Source organism: Drosophila teissieri, chromosome X (assembly GCF_016746235.2).
Source record: "Drosophila teissieri strain GT53w chromosome X, Prin_Dtei_1.1, whole genome shotgun sequence".
Lineage (NCBI taxonomy): Eukaryota > Metazoa > Arthropoda > Insecta > Diptera > Drosophilidae > Drosophila > Drosophila teissieri.
Window position 1 is genome coordinate 12144076 of NC_053034.1, and position 15335 is coordinate 12159410.

Below are 15335 nucleotides of genomic sequence, written 5' to 3' on the forward strand. Positions count from 1 at the left end.
TATACTTATTATATATATAAGCCCAGCAATATAATTTGTTTTACTGTCTCGGATGAGCTGTCTTTTTATATGCATTGTCATACTGGTATTGTTTTGCGGAATACATGAATATTTTCAACGTTTTTTTAACACTATACTTTATAACTTGCCCATAAGCCTTCCCTGAACAGTCTATAACCCCAGGTGCAAGGACCAAATTGGAATATCCAACTATAGCTCCTCTTAATGTATGATGACGCATGTATTTTATACAAATCAAATAGTTTCATACCGTTATACAGAGTTCCGAAGAATAGAAAGTTTAAAAAAAGTATGCATTCGGTTTACCGAATTGGATTTCAACCGTTTTCCAAGTCAAATCAGGCCTGCCACAAGAAGCAGACAGAATATGGTCGGCGATACCAGTTAGGTTCGCCGGATACATTTGGAAAACAATTCAATGCGAAGGCCTTCCATCGAAGAAGTGTCCCAGCTGCTGGGTGTTACTTTTTCTGTTTCTTCTTCTCGAGCTCCTCCTCCTTCTCCTTCTCGATGATCTTAACGTAATCGGCGATGACTTTGCTGTCCAGCATTTTCAGTGGCTTGCCGTTCTCCATGATGGCCACCTCCAGATTGTTCTGGCCCGACTGCGCCACCTCGAGCAGGGCACGGATGGCCAATTTGACGGCTCCGTGCTCGCTGGCCACTTCCTTCTCGTTGTAGGCCTTCTCGAAGAACTCTCGCACAACCTTTGCCGAGCGTCCGGTGGCGTTAGCCTTGTACTCGTAGAAAATGCCCGACGGTTCGGTCTGGAACAGATGCGCAGAGCCATCGGCATCAAAGCCGCCAATAAGGCAGGATATACCGAAGGGACGGCGACCATTGCTCTGCGTGTATTTTTGCTTCAGCTGGGCAATGTATCTAAAATTAAAGGCCAAAAACCGTAAAGAAACCAATTTAGCGCGCAACTAGTTCACAAACACTCACCTGGTTATGTACTCGAGGGTCACGGGATCCTCGACGTTGAGACGATGGCTCTGACACTCCACCTGGGCGCGATTTATCAGGATGCGAGCGTCGGCCGTGAGACCGGCAAAAGCCATCACAACGTGGTGGTCGAGCATACAAATCTTGCGCACTGTCCGATCCTCCTGCAGCTTGGCCACCGACTTCTTCTCCACGCCAAGAACCACGCAGTTGGCGCCGCGAACTCCGACCTGCGAGCCAAAAAAGTGAACAAGTCCAGATTTGTTTCGGTTTTGCGGCACTGCGACTGGGATTGCATTGCACTTACCGCTGTGGATCCCTTGCGGACGGCCTCCTGGGCGTACTCCACCTGCAGGAGGTGACCGTCGGGCGAGAATATGGTTACAGCTCGATCGTAGCGTGAGGACATCTTGTTGGTTTATTCAACAGCTAAGGTACTTGCAGAATATAAACTTATAGCTCTTCGCTTCTCGAATTTGCAGGCAATGATGATGCTTTTTTGAGGAAATGCCGCAGTGTGACCGCAGCAGTGGCGCGATGAAAACTACCAAAATAATACCATTTCGTAGTGAAAGCCATATCGTGACTATCGTTTGGAACCAATTTAATAGTTTTCGATTCAATCTATAATACTTATGTATTTAATATGCCGTTTTACAGGTTCAAGTTCTCCGTATTTCTTAACAAGAATGTAAGAAAATAGATATATATAATATATATAAAACGAAAATAAGCATATAGTTGCAAGTTATTATTGTGCTCTTATATGCCAAATATAGTTCAATTGTCATTTAAGAATTGTTACCAAAAACTATCGCATCGAATGCACAAAATGCACTCGCACTTGCGGCCCTGGTAATCGGTGTTCATCGATAGTTTGCCGCAGCCCTCGTCGTCGCTGTAATTACAATGTGATGTGCATTTGTTTTTGTCAATCAGAATCGCCCGATTAAACAGTTAGACTATAAGTTTTTATACAATGCGATCGCGGTGATATCGGCTCGTAAAGGTTTTACACACCGTGTGATTTTGTTTCAGTGCGTTTGGTTGTTCGTTTCGTAAATAAGTGGATTTCTGTTTGCCCAAAAAAGACGGGAGCCCAGACAGCTGATCACAGAGACTTTGGTTCACACCTGCTACAAAAAGATAATAATTATTTAAAAACCTGGCATTCGGGTCGAATTTAGCAGCTGCCAGCGTATTTATATAACAACAATTTGATTGATTATGGCGCTGCCCAGAAAACTGATATCGAAGATCTGTAAGTAAACCGAATGTTCGAAAGTACCGTTGTATATTCCCACACACGACACGCACACGCACGTACAAATAAGACGGCGTGTGTATGTGTGTGCTTGTTTGAAATACTATCGTAAATTCTATTGTTGCATGCAACTTCTGCCACTTTTAAAACATTACCACGCGTTCTCATAAACAATGAAAGTATCCAATAGGAAAATCCCCATATGTACAAATGTCTGTATGTAAATAGGTAAATAAAGTGCAGCTGCAGGCGAATTGTTCGTTTTAAAGAAATTTAATATCCCACTTTACAACGCAATATTAATATCAATATCAATTAAACATTTTACGGCTTCTTTATACTTTAAAATTATTTGTATTCTCTTTACAACGCTTTAAAGTAATAGATCCTTTAGAAAACCTAGCATATTTTATCTTAGAAACTGTAAAAGTTCAGAAAGGATTTAATCAGGGAATAAGTTTTTCAATTTCTTTGAAATGCGTACGTTTACATATAAATACATATGTATGAGCATAGATTAATGTTATCTCTTTTGTTTGTTTTTCAAGTTATTAGTAGTCTTTGTCATTCATTAATGTCGATAACGTACAAGATATTTAGAATATATTGACACAGTGTTCTATAAAAAAGTTTTAAAAACAATCATCTTGAAAATGTATTTATTGACAAGATATATAATATTACCATTATATTACATTTTCTTTCCTTTTCGATCTTGAAAGGCTGTGTAGTTTAACGTGAATATCATTATATCATATCATAAAATGAAAACTGGGCAAAATGATCTAACTTACTCTTATCCATTGCAGATGATATTAAGGCACACGATAGCAGGGTCACGAGCCTGGATCTTGGCGAAACTGGACGAGTGCTGGTCACCGGAGGAGAGGATCGCAATGTGAACCTTTGGGCAATTGGTCAGAATGAGTGTTTTATGGTAAGTTCAACCTGCTAATACCTAACTAACTCGTACATAACTAATCTGTGACCCTTTTCTCTCAGTCTCTGACGGGCCACAATCGCTCAATTGATTGTGTGCGTTTTGCATATAAGGATAACTTTGTCTACTCCGCCGACGACATCGGCATAATCCGAAGATGGGATCTGAATTCACAAAAAATCTACTCTACGTTAAATGGCCACATGAAGAGTGTTCGCACTCTGGACTTCAACCCATCCGGAGAGTATGTGGTGTCCGGGAGCAATGATACCACCGTCAGGTGAGCCAAGACTCGATATAAATAATCTGAATCACCCATGAGTCAGCAGGAAACTCTAGTTTCCTTATCAGCTGCAGATTTAGAGTGTATTCGTAGATTGAAAAGAGAAGGCGATATGCTCTCTCCCTCTCTTAGCTGTGCTAAATCCTATAGAAAACATCTATTTTGGTTTTGAAATCTACAGAAACGAGATAAATGATAGAGGTTGCCGTATATATTAATATATATCGGAATTATGCACAGATTAAATCTCACTTGACATATGTATAAAAGTAAAGCGATTTGATTTACTACATTGCACAGAATCGGACAAAGAAAAGATAAGATACATACAAAGATAATAGGGATGCTTAGCTAAAGTTTACATTATTAATGGACTCTTAGTTATCTTGCTATCTCTTCAGATCTATTTTCTCCATGATCTAAAACCACATTGCTTTGTCAGATATTTTATGTTTTATTGGGAGTTTTATAAAAGTTTAAGAAAAAAAAATACTTCTACCACCACGGGTGTTTAATAATTGCATATGTTTAGGCATATTTGTTGTTTGTATGTACAAAGTAAACGGACGCGAACCGAATTATAAAGTCAATGATGATGCATCGCGATTAAGGCAGACTTTGTCTCTAGGTGATCAGCTTACAGCTTGGCCTGTGAGCTCTTCAGGTCGACGTAGGCACCGGAAATTACCTCCTTGCCTGTCTCCACCACCACGGTGCGGAAGTTGATGCGTGCGCCCTGCTTCCACATGTCCACGCGCAAGCTCTGACCCGGAATCACGGGTCCGGAGAAACGAACTTTCACAGCCTTGAACAGAGCAGGGTTATTGTCCGCAAACTGAGCGAGCACGGCGCGCACCGAGAAGCCCAGTGTGCAGAGTCCATGAAGAATGGGTGTCTTGAAGCCGGCCAGCAGGGCCATCTGGGGATCAATATGCAGGGGGTTCTTGTCGCCGGACAGGCGGTAAAGCGCCGCCTGGTCCTCGCTCGTCGCGTACTGGACGGATGCGTCCGGCTGGCGATTGGGAGCCGGCTGCAGCGGAACGACCCCGGCAATGGGCTCCTTTTTGCCGCCGAATTTGCCAGCGCCGACAACGAAAGTGCTGCTCTGGTTGCGCACCAACAGGCGACCATTTTCGTCGAAAGACTCGCAATTGGTGACGACCACGGCGCCAGATCCCTTGTCCATAACATCGAATACCTTGCCGCTGGTCAACAAAGTGCCACTGGTGGGCAGATCGTCGACGATCTCGAGGTACTGTTCACCGTGCAGAATGTTGGTGAAGTCCACCTGGCTGTTGGGCAAAGCCTTGCTGACCAGCTTGTCGGTGGACATTTGCAGCAGAAGACCAGGCAGAACGAAGAAAGATGGAATGGCGGCGAAATCGGCATCGTTTTCGTACAGGAAGCGCATGTCCTTGTCGTTCTTGATGGATGCCCCAATGCCCAGGGCGTAGGTGATGAGCTCCTTGCTATTGAACTCGAAGGTATCCTCCACGGCGTCGCCGCCGCCTTCCTTGAGCTTCTCAAGCACTTCAAGCAGGGAGCCGGAGGCTTCTGCGATGGCGCCCAAGTGCTTGGCCTTGGACATGTCGGTCACCTTGGACCACACATCCTTGACGTACTCAATGGTCACGGGGTCATCCAGCGAGGGACGCAGCACTGCGCCCTGTCCGCGAACAGTGTGCACCTTGGTGGCCCAGCCGGCGGCACTCTCGATATAGCTGCCTGTGTATCGGAGAAGAGGAGAAATCAATTAATAGACTCTATATACACACACATATATTCCTGATAAACGGGCTAAGTTTAAACGCTATCAGTGTGAATTTCCCTAATCAGGCAGATAAAGTTAAACTTTTGGATTGGACTACTGAACATATTATAGATGCCATAGGAGTGGCTGGCCGAAAATTGCATAATTTTGTAATTTAAGGGATAAACTATGATGTGCAGTAGACGATAGGAATATATGTTATTAGTGAAGTGGTGCGTTTAAAGAACTTGTAGGTGACAGCCAATTCTGAGATAATGCACTTCGGATCCCACTTACCATTATCTTCGCACGACTCGTGGCACAAATAGGCCACCACGGGAGCAATCAGCTTGGGCTTCAGCTCGTTGAAGAGGATGTCGGGCAGGATGCCCTCGGTCATACGACTGGCTGCTGTGGGCACGATGACGTTGCAAAGAACGTTGTTGCGGGCTCCCTCAATGGCCACGGTGTTGGCCAATCCGACGAGACCCATCTTGGCGGCGGAGTAGTTGGCCTGTCCGAAATTACCATAGATGCCCGAGTTGGACGAAGTCATGATGATGCGGCCATAGTTCTGCTTCTTCATGTACGGGAATGCTGCCTGGGTGCACTTGAAGCTGCCCTTCAGATGGACATCGTTGACCAGATTCCAGTCCTGTTCGCTGGTCTTCGCCAGACTCCTGTCGCGCAGAATGCCGGCATTGTTGACCAGGATATCGACGCGTCCAAATGCATTGACGGCCGTCTCGATGACCTTTGCCCCATCGATCACCGAATTGTAGTCGGCCACCGCCTCGCCGCCGGCTTTACGGATCTCCTCAACCACAATGTCGGCTGCCCGCTGCGAGGCACCCTCGCCCGAGTGGGTGCCACCCAGATCGTTGACCACCACCTTGGCGCCACGCTCAGCGAAGAGCAGAGCGTACTCCCGGCCCAAACCGGCGCCAGCTCCCGTCACCACCGCCACACGGCCGTCGTATCGAAGTTTTCCATCGGATGAGGACATGGTCTGTCTGTTGGGCAATCACAGTCGCAGTTTCTGGTTTCGTTGCACAACTCCGGTCTCTGGGGCACCGCTCTCAATGAAACGCTGAAAAGAACTGGTTGGTTTATAATCGAAAATGGATGGAGAGCACTTTTCAATCGGCTTAATCTCAAGCGATAATGCTATCTTCCACTGCACATGTGAGTGTAACTCTGTGCTCTTCGGCTGAAGAACGTTACCCTGGTGATATGGTCCAAGTCCAGGGGTTCATGGTTCAACGCCAGTGCTTCGGATGGCCCCCGAGCACCGAAAGCCGAGATACAAGATACATTGCAGAGTGACGACAACACAGATACTGTGTGAATGGCCCACACCCACACGTGCAGTTCGGAAAGTCACCAGATGTCATTAACCACGGTTCACTTACACTTCACGAAGATTAAAGCGTGCGATAAGTACGCCCAAATGCACAGATCAACCTAGTATTACTAGTACAAAGTGCATTGCTATTTGCTGGCAAGATAATTTTGCAATGGTTCATTCCACGAAAATGCACTAAAAAATACTTACGTTGATGAGCACTGTAAAGTAGTACAATACCAGAAAGCAGTGCATCGCGGACACAAACCTCGGTTCGGGACTCTGCTAGGCCGTAGCAGTGTCTCCAACCATTTCCGTATTTTAAACGTTGAAATTTAAACATGGGAAATTAATGAAATTACATTCAACTTCAGCATTTGCAATTTAATTTGTATCTTTAATTAACATAGAACAACAACAAATTAAGATATTAACTGATGGAATACATATCGAGTGATGAATTATCTTAAATTAAATCTTAGGTCTAGTATCCAGAAAACGGGCGTTCAAAATAGAAAAGAATTCATATAAAAAGGTGTCACACAATTTTTGGTAACAAAATATTCAAAGTCTTTGAACAGTAATATTCAGAAATACATAATTTTATATATTTCTTGGACTAATAAGCACTCTCGATAGATTGTCGCGTTTTGTTTACAGTGAATCAAATCTGAAATTAAGTTTTGATAATTCATAACTAATGCTGCCGCAAAAACAGCTATTATAGCATTAGTTTGCATTTGAGATCTTAAAAGTTATGTATTTTGAAGGCCGTATCTTTAAACAAAAATAATATCATAATTATTCTTACCTTGGGTTACCTTGGTTTCTTCCTTCCACGTTGCTCCAAAAGTTAGGCGTCTCTCTCCTTTTCTTTTTCCACGTCAGAGCTGGTTGTAGATAGTCGAAAATAGCTGGCTCAGGCACTTACACTTGGTCGAAATCACATTATTAATATCTTATGCTGCCACTAAATGCAGAACTTACACTTGGTATTTGAAAAAAAAACTCTGGAAAAGTAGTTTGGTTAAGTAGGACTTTTGAGAATCGCAGAGGAGGGCGCTTATTATTTGGTATTATTTAGTATTTAGTATCACTTATATTTAGTATTTTTTAGTATCTAGTATTATTTAGTATTTACTATTATTTAGTATTATTTAGTATTATTTAGTATTTATTATTCCAGTTTTTGGTATTATTTGGTATTTAGTATTTTTTTTTAATGATTAAGTTTTCAAATGTAAACATTGCAATTAAAAAAATGGAAACTAATGCCATATCAGCTGCTGTTGCTGCCTTATTAGTTATGAATGATCCAAACTCATTTTCAGATTTGATTCAATGTAAGCTATCGAGAGTGCTCCATTTTTTCCACCAAAAATGTTGTGCTGCTCTTTTATATGAAGTTTTTTGTTTTGTGGCCTGAATACTAGGCCTAATGAATTAGATCCCGTTTCATCCTATTTAAATTATCGATGGCTAACTAACTAGCTAATTTTCGCATCTCTGCATTTCAGACTGTGGGACGTGCAGAACGAAAACAACTGCATTAAAGTGTGTCGGGGTCACATGTCGCACGTGAATTCCGTGAAGTTCTCCCCGGATGGTCTTTGGATCGCCTCTGCTGGTCTGGAGGGTTCCATTCTCATCTGGGACATACGGAAGAGCAAACAGATAATGGAGTTCATAGCCGATCCGCCGGTTACGGCCATCACATGCGTACAATTCCATCCGTTTGAGTTCCTGCTGGCCGCCGGTCGCGTCGATGGCACCGTGTCCATTTACGATCTGGAACACCAGCAGCTCGTCTCGCAGACCACGCACTTCTATGGCCAGGCCATCAAATGTATAACCTTCAGGTGAGTCCCGCGAATTGATCATTAATCATGAATTAATTTATGAAACAAATGTTGGAAAATCGCATTATTGTGCCAAACAGTGCATAAATTCTTACAATCTGGATGTTCTATTTATTTTATTTCAGTGACAATGGCGAGTGCCTTTTTGTCGGCAGTTCTTCGGGTATTTCGGTTATTGGATGGGAACCGGATCGTGAGTTAGACCACATCAAGAGCACCTGGTCCACCTTAGCCGACATGAAAGTGGTGAACAATAAGTTGGTAAGTGAAAACACTCACTCTTCAAGCAAATTAACAAATCGAAATTTCGTTATCCTGCGTTTCTAAACAAAAATAATCGGTTTTTTGGCCATAACATTCAAAATAATAGGCTTAATATGGACTGTCATACCTCGTTGAGTTCGTAATTAAATTTCCAATCGAACTGTGTTCAAAAATGGGGACTCCAATATTTTCACAATTTTTGCAATTTTTAATGATGTTACCCCTTACAAAAAATGCGAAAATTTGCCCAAAATTTATTTTAACACAGTGGGTCAAAAAGTGATATGGATGGTTTATATTGCTTATTAGGAGTAAAAAACTGTAATTCTTTTTATTTTCTGACCATTTTTAGCCAAGTTATACAGAAAATACCAGTCGTAAATATTGAATTTTTGAAAAAAATCGTTTTTCTGATTTTTTGCGTTAATAATTAACACTACTCTGATAAGAACATTCGAAATATTGGTCTGTTTTAGCCAAATAGCTGTAGACTCTATAGAACTTGCAGTCACATCCATTGCCCTTTCCTTTGCAGATCTGTGGCTGCCATGAGGTCGACACCGTTTCAATCAACACCATCAGTCTGGACCGAGTGATACCGTTCTATCAGCCGCCGAACTCTCTACCCAACTTCAAGCACAATTCGACGAACCGAAAGAGTTTCACACGTGGCAACCAGAAGTTCAGGCTGTCGGTGGGCGGCGCCAAGCCAGCGCAGGTGCAGGAGGAGCACGAGGACAACAAGAGTGGGCTGTCCTCGCCCAACTATAGTCTGGAGGTTGTGAATGAGGCGGTGCTGGAGTCGGCGGAAACGTCTCCGATGTCCTCGCTGCCACCTGTCCACTTGGCCTCGATAGCAGGATCGTCGTCGGACCTGGCGCCGCATCATGTCGTCTACGGCGGTGCAATCGATTCCTCCCTGAGGCAGGGTAAGTACTCCAGAGTGCCCGATAATATGGCCAGCTATGGTGGTAGTTACGGCGCCATCGATACCCGCCTGATGTCCTTGAACGAACCCAGTTCGCTGCACAAGCCGGACATTTACAACATATATTCGCTGGACAAGAACGAGGAGGCGGATGTGCAGCAGTTGGAGTTCAATCTGAACGATAGCAATCCGCCGATACTCAACAACTATGATAACTACGAAATGGCCGAGGACTTTCCGGTCAATCAGAACGTGAACTACATTACCAATAACTATAAGCCAGTGCCCGCCACCTCCACGATCAACGCCTCGTCCAAGTCGATCAAGAAGACCACTACCACCACCCTGCACAAGAGGACAACGAACAACATGGGCAGCGCGAAGCAGACGTCCACGGGCATCTTTGGTAGCAGCAAACTAAGCCAGGTCTCCTCGGTTAGCTCCATGGAACTGCACAAGCTGGACGACAACATGCTACTGAAAAAGTCCTCCTCCTCGAATGTCGTCAATAAGAACAAGCGGCCCATGGGCACCGCCCAGAGCCAGTTCAGCAAGGAGAACAATCAACAGAAAAATATCAACGTAGAAATCTTCACAAAGCCACCGATGCGATCTCGCACAACCCTGGATATGCGTACTTCGCACCAGGCTAAAACTCAGGAAAAGCCAAATCACGTGGGTGTTTAAAAGCTTCGATTTGTGCACTTCATTAACCCACTTCATATTATTCCAACAGCAGCCAATGAACAATCGCATCATAATGGATGATCACGACTTCGATATGCTGTTGAGGTCACATGAGGCTGTGCTGCAAGAGCTGAATAATCGCCAGTCTAGCCTGGATTTGCTGCGGCATTCAACAAGGTAAGAATTGAATAAACGTTATATTGTAAGGATAGTCTCAATTGATATATTCATTTGTAATCGCGTAGGGCTCACGATGTGCTGGGCGCATTAAGGCAGGCAAAGAGTTGTGGCAAATCCATTTTCATAGATCTACTCGGAGCCATTTTGGAGAAACCGTAAGCGTTATAATGTAAATATTACAGCGATAGCATTTAAAGTTAAATCCCCTTATAGGTCCTCGTGGAACTTGGATTTCTGCATGTTTGTACTGCCAGAGATTTACGAACTCTTGCAAAGCCATCACAAGTTGTAAGTATAGATACCAATAAACGACAAGACAGCCACCAAAGTAACCTCAATCCTTATCTCAGCCACTTTACGAGAGCCTGTGATACCCTGCGTATTATATTGTCGAACTTCTTGCCAACCATTCAGGAGAACCTCGATTCCTGGGCTGCCAATGGCCTGGGCGTCGATGTGACCCGCGAGGATCGACAGAGGAAGTGCGCCGAGTGCCAGCGGTGGTTGCTGCAAATCAAGAACCTGCCCGAGAGCACCCACTTTGGGTCCACGCTGTCACAATTACAAAACATCATTATTTTCTAAGGGCTACGCATATCCGGCTGCAAATGCTCCTCGGCGTTCAAATCAGCTCTTGAACGGTACAAAGATCGTCAACAGAAGAAAACCACCAGCTTCCCAAAACCTGATTACGAAATCCAGTGTCGTGGGGAGTGGCCTCATTTGTCGCTCTAAGCTGCCAAACTAAGGAATTTTAAACAATCGTTTCCGGAACTGCAGCTCAAAGACGAGCTCTTCCGAACGCTGTTTATCCCACATAAACATTAACCCTAGGGCCTTCCTTTCATCATCATGTTGCGATGAAGTCTACTTGAGCACTGCGAAGTTATGATTTCCTACGTCACAAGCTAATTTCAGACGGCCATGATGATTAGAAAATGGGCTTAGTTATTTAATGATTTGTACTATTAATTTGTTATGCAAACTAATTTATGTAATACTTATTTACCTACACCTAAGTCTAATTTGAAAATATATAAAAGAAAACATAAGTGGATTCTATTTAATGGTTTGTGGTCAAATATTCTTTTACCTAAGTACATTTTTCAGCGCTTACTACTAATCTAAAAAGTTCATGGCGATCTAAGGCACACATGTATGTGTATGGTAAAGTTGGTATGTTGCTGAAAGAACGAAATAAATAAAATTCAAATGCTAAAAGCTAGCTGATTTATCTCTTTGACGAATTGCAACTACACTCTTTACATGTATTTAGCACACAGACTTGTGTATTGGGAAAAGTTCTATAGGGGGGTTGTTTATATTATTATGCTTATTTTTGTGCAAGCGGTGAAATCGGGGAATGTACTATTGCGGTTCACTGCTCCAATAGAATGACCAACAGAGCAGCCAGAACAAACGGCTTTGAAGTTCAACTTACCATGTCGCCGAATCATTGTAGCGTTTAATGCCCAACCTTTCAATAGAGTTTTGCAGCGATTAGTGGAGCACTTCGACCTGGCACTCCGAGCGCATCGGCTGTACTTCTGCACGATGTCCGCGAATAGAGTCATCCCCGTTTGGATGCGCTGTCTGATGCCACTGCTGCTGGCCAACTGCATTGCGGCGAATCCCAGTTTCGAGGACCTTGGCCGCAGTCCGGATCTGGAGACGAAGGACAGCAGCGTGGTGGACACTATGGGCATCGGCATGCTGGATCCCACGCAACCGAAGCAGATGAGTTACCAGAAGCCGCCCCTGGGCTACAAGGATTACGATTACTATCTGGGGCCTCGACGAATGGCGGATCCCTATGCGGCCGATAACGACCTTAGTGCCACCTCGGCCATTAAGATTCATGGCGAGGGGAATTTGGCTTCGCTGAACAGGCCGGTCAATGGCATCGCCCACAAGCCACTGCCCTGGTACGGCGATTACTCCGGCAAACTGCTGGCCAGTGCTCCGCCCATGTACCCATCCAGGTCCTACGATCCCTATATCCGCCGCTACGACAGGTGAGTGTGTGTTCCAGTAATACAAGGACAGTTTTCCTCGAAATCTGTGTTAAGTAAGAAGTTAAACCAAAAACATTAAGCAAATAGATAAAAGATTATCGCTGCTGCCGAAGTAGTATTACTATAATTTGTAATTATCTATTGGAATCTATCTATTGTTTTACAGATACGATGAGCAATACCATAGGAATTACCCGCAGTACTTTGAGGACATGTACATGCACCGCCAGCGCTTCGATCCGTATGATAGCTACAGTCCCCGGATACCGCAGTACCCGGAACCCTACGTCATGTACCCCGACCGTTATCCGGATGCCCCGCCATTGAGGGACTATCCGAAGTTGCGCCGCGGATACATCGGCGAATCCATGGCGCCCATCGATTCCTATAGCAGCAGCAAGTACGCCTCTTCGAAACAATCCGATATGAATTTTCCAGTTCGTAACGAACGAATCGTATACTACGCCCACCTGCCGGAGATTGTGCGCACACCATATGACAGTGGATCGCCAGAGGATCGGAACTCAGCTCCTTACAAGCAGAACAAGAAGAAAATCAAAAACATTCAGCGGCCCCTAGCGAATAATTCTACCACCTATAAAATGACGTTGTAGAAGGGCATTTAGATTCTAAGCCTTTTTTTTTAAATTCATTATTCGAATGCATTTGCATCTGTCACCCATGGAAATGAGCACCAAGTTCAGTGTTACACCGCATTAATTAAAAATATTGAGGAAATCTTTAGCTTATTAGCAATTCTGATGATTTTGCATATATTTTAACTTAAATTGTTTCACTCATTTCTCTTATCTTATAAGGTTTTTTTTTGTCGATTCATAGGATAAATATAAGCGTATAAACTATAACATTCCATTACTTAAAAGTATAATCAGCCACCAAGAGGATTAAGCAAGAAATAAACTTCCAAAAGCGTATATTAATTCTAAATCCAAACAAATTATACAAAAAAATCAATTATAATCCCAAAGTTCACCCACTTAAACTGAAAGAAATCTTTGGATATTCTTCTTCACTTGAACGTGTAAAAAACTTTCCAAGCAAATAAAGCCCATTCACAACTTCCCAGGTTTGGTTTCCTTGTGACCAAGTTTCATCTACGGATATGGATTTATTGAAGACCCGGCAAAATTACGTTCATCGGTTCGAGATCCCCAGAGTCTCGTTAATTACGCAACGCCATTACTTTGACTTTGACTTTTGTTTCGTTGCCGACTAGGGGGGATATTAAAGTTTGCGATTTGTGTAATTTAACTTTTTCGCTGTCTCTGCATGTAAAGAGAAGCATTCGTAATTATTCACAAACATGCATATATCTATGGCAAATTCGCTTGCTTTGCGAGTGCGAGTGTATCTCCATGTACGTATGTACATGGAAGGTCGAAAAGGCCATTCATCCTGGAGCTTTATGTGTGTTTGGGTTTTGTTCTCGTTGTACTCCTTGTCGTTTTGACACAAGAGGAGCTGAAGAGCTATTATGGTGCCCAATACCAGCGACAACAAATACTTCTGTAATGCATGAACACGTACTGCTAATTAATGTCCTTTTTTGTGGCCCGAAATTTGTCGGGGAGAATCGGCGAATGTAGTTGTATTCTTGTATGGCATGCCCACGATTTGTCAAGTGCCAAATGGCGAACACTGAATTCTTCCTTTTGTTTCATCAATCAAAACTCATATAGCTCATGTCACAAATGAATTAAGGCGCAATTATTAAAAAAAAGAAATACAAGCTGAATATCACATTCTTTTTCCAATCTACGCTTAGCCCACTTTTAGGCGCTTTATGAAGCCTTATTGATACATATATCACATCAAACCTTCACCAAAATTGTGTTTCTTGTGCTGTTGAGGACAGGGTATTTCCATGTCTACTACATGATTGAAGCCACGCGGATGTCTGTCCTGCGTTTGTCCATTTTACGAGCTGTGCTTCGCTGTCCTTTTCCTGCGGCATTTCCGTGTTATTACTCACAACTTGACACGGACATTTTCACAGGTCACAGCCACGCACACATGAACTCGGGCACACACCCATGAATCCGGGAGCGCAGGACAATTGCCGTCCTTGTGGGACATTTTGCATGACTATGCGAAGGACTTGCGCTGGAATTGGAAATGGATGTGAGTGTGGGAGTGAGAGTGAGAGTGGCAGGGGTGGCAGGGATGGCCACCTAATGAGCGCACACCACCCATCGAATGAAATGTAACAGGCGAGGATGGATTCGCACAGCACAGGCCAACGTAATAGTACCATTAATGGACTGCAAAACTTCAATGGATTTCCATAAGCATATTTTCCTAAGGTTATCTAGTTTTTAACCAGTTCCTTTAACATGTATGATCATTACAAATAAACAAATGAACCCAATGTTCGACAAAGGCCCCTCGAATTTGCTAAGACCCATGGGCACCTAGCTTCTTGCCCGCGGCTGTGCGTACTCACATATATCCAAGGAACAAGGCAATTCGGCTGCTTTGTGGATCTCGGGTTTGGCAAGAAAAACAATAACAATGATGCACGCGATACTTAACGAACTTTTGCGCCGGGCGGCTCCATAATTAGAATCATTGAAATAGCCATTCAACGTTCATTTGCTCTGACAGGGAAGTCGGCCTTTTTCGGCCAGGCGCTGGATGCTTTAGTTCAGGATGTTCAGGATGTTCCTTTACCTTTGGGGGAACACTGGCCGACTGGCTGGCTGAATGGCTGGCTGGCTGAAGGATCTCGATGGCCAAATGGCACGACATATGCCCCATGATTTTTGGGGGCGTATTTGGAGGTGTTGTGGCAAATGAGAAAACAATGCCCGAATAACGACTCTCCGATGTGCAT

The 15335-nt window shown here is 43.7% G+C and overlaps 4 protein-coding genes across 5 annotated transcripts; 2 read left to right on the forward strand and 2 right to left on the reverse strand.

Moving 5' to 3' along the window:
- Positions 1-222: 222 nt before the first annotated feature.
- LOC122623928 (proteasome subunit alpha type-7-1) lies at positions 223-1493 on the reverse strand. The gene is made up of 3 exons (XM_043803311.1): positions 1274-1493; positions 967-1196; positions 223-900 (listed from the first exon to the last, which is right to left on the reverse strand). The coding sequence occupies exons 1-3, from the start codon at positions 1373-1375 to the stop codon at positions 483-485; spliced, it is 750 nt and encodes a 249-aa protein (XP_043659246.1). The 5' UTR covers positions 1376-1493; the 3' UTR covers positions 223-482.
- A 359-nt stretch (positions 1494-1852) lies between these two features.
- On the forward strand, positions 1853-11518 carry LOC122623737 (katanin p80 WD40 repeat-containing subunit B1). The gene is made up of 10 exons (XM_043803054.1): positions 1853-2227; positions 3040-3167; positions 3233-3450; positions 8066-8407; positions 8533-8668; positions 9207-10274; positions 10336-10463; positions 10532-10621; positions 10680-10754; positions 10817-11518. Exons 1-10 carry the CDS (start codon positions 2194-2196, stop codon positions 11049-11051), a joined length of 2454 nt encoding a protein of 817 aa, XP_043658989.1. The 5' UTR covers positions 1853-2193; the 3' UTR covers positions 11052-11518.
- LOC122623738 (peroxisomal multifunctional enzyme type 2) lies at positions 3888-6743 on the reverse strand. 2 transcript variants are annotated; one of them, XM_043803055.1, is made up of 3 exons: positions 6616-6743; positions 5501-6293; positions 3888-5178 (listed from the first exon to the last, which is right to left on the reverse strand). In XM_043803055.1, the coding sequence occupies exons 2-3, from the start codon at positions 6207-6209 to the stop codon at positions 4091-4093; spliced, it is 1797 nt and encodes a 598-aa protein (XP_043658990.1). In that variant the 5' UTR covers positions 6210-6293; positions 6616-6743; the 3' UTR covers positions 3888-4090. The 2 variants fall into 2 exon arrangements, with proteins under 2 accessions (XP_043658990.1, XP_043658991.1); XM_043803056.1 differs by lacking the exon at positions 6616-6743 and having other exon boundaries at positions 5501-6303.
- Positions 11519-11984: 466 nt separating the features above from the next.
- On the forward strand, positions 11985-13095 carry LOC122624870. The gene is made up of 2 exons (XM_043804612.1): positions 11985-12481; positions 12648-13095. The coding sequence occupies exons 1-2, from the start codon at positions 12021-12023 to the stop codon at positions 13093-13095; spliced, it is 909 nt and encodes a 302-aa protein (XP_043660547.1). The 5' UTR covers positions 11985-12020.
- The last annotated feature ends 2240 nt before the right edge of the window (positions 13096-15335 follow it).

What these genes read in the sequence shown, in the direction of transcription:
- LOC122624870 (XM_043804612.1), top strand. Translation starts at nt 12,021, where the DNA reads ATGTCCGCGAATAGAGTCATCCCCGTTTGGATGCGCTGTCTGATGCCA. An exon ending in TATATCCGCCGCTACGACAG is followed by an intron (nt 12,482 to 12,647) that starts GTGAGTGTGTGT and finishes ATTGTTTTACAG; the next exon opens with ATACGATGAGCAATACCATA.
- LOC122623737 (XM_043803054.1), top strand. Translation starts at nt 2,194, where the DNA reads ATGGCGCTGCCCAGAAAACTGATATCGAAGATCT. An exon ending in AGCAATGATACCACCGTCAG is followed by an intron (nt 3,451 to 8,065) that starts GTGAGCCAAGAC and finishes TCTGCATTTCAG; the next exon opens with ACTGTGGGACGTGCAGAACG. An exon ending in TTGCTGCGGCATTCAACAAG is followed by an intron (nt 10,464 to 10,531) that starts GTAAGAATTGAA and finishes GTAATCGCGTAG; the next exon opens with GGCTCACGATGTGCTGGGCG.
- LOC122623738 (XM_043803055.1), bottom strand. Translation starts at nt 6,209, where the DNA reads ATGTCCTCATCCGATGGAAAACTTCGATACGACGGCCGTGTGGCGGTG. An exon ending in CGAGTCGTGCGAAGATAATG is followed by an intron (nt 5,179 to 5,500) that starts GTAAGTGGGATC and finishes TCCGATACACAG; the next exon opens with GCAGCTATATCGAGAGTGCC.
- LOC122623928 (XM_043803311.1), bottom strand. Translation starts at nt 1,375, where the DNA reads ATGTCCTCACGCTACGATCGAGCTGTAACCATATTCTCGCCCGACGGT. An exon ending in TCCGCAAGGGATCCACAGCG is followed by an intron (nt 1,197 to 1,273) that starts GTAAGTGCAATG and finishes TTTGGCTCGCAG; the next exon opens with GTCGGAGTTCGCGGCGCCAA. An exon ending in ACCCTCGAGTACATAACCAG is followed by an intron (nt 901 to 966) that starts GTGAGTGTTTGT and finishes CTTTAATTTTAG; the next exon opens with ATACATTGCCCAGCTGAAGC.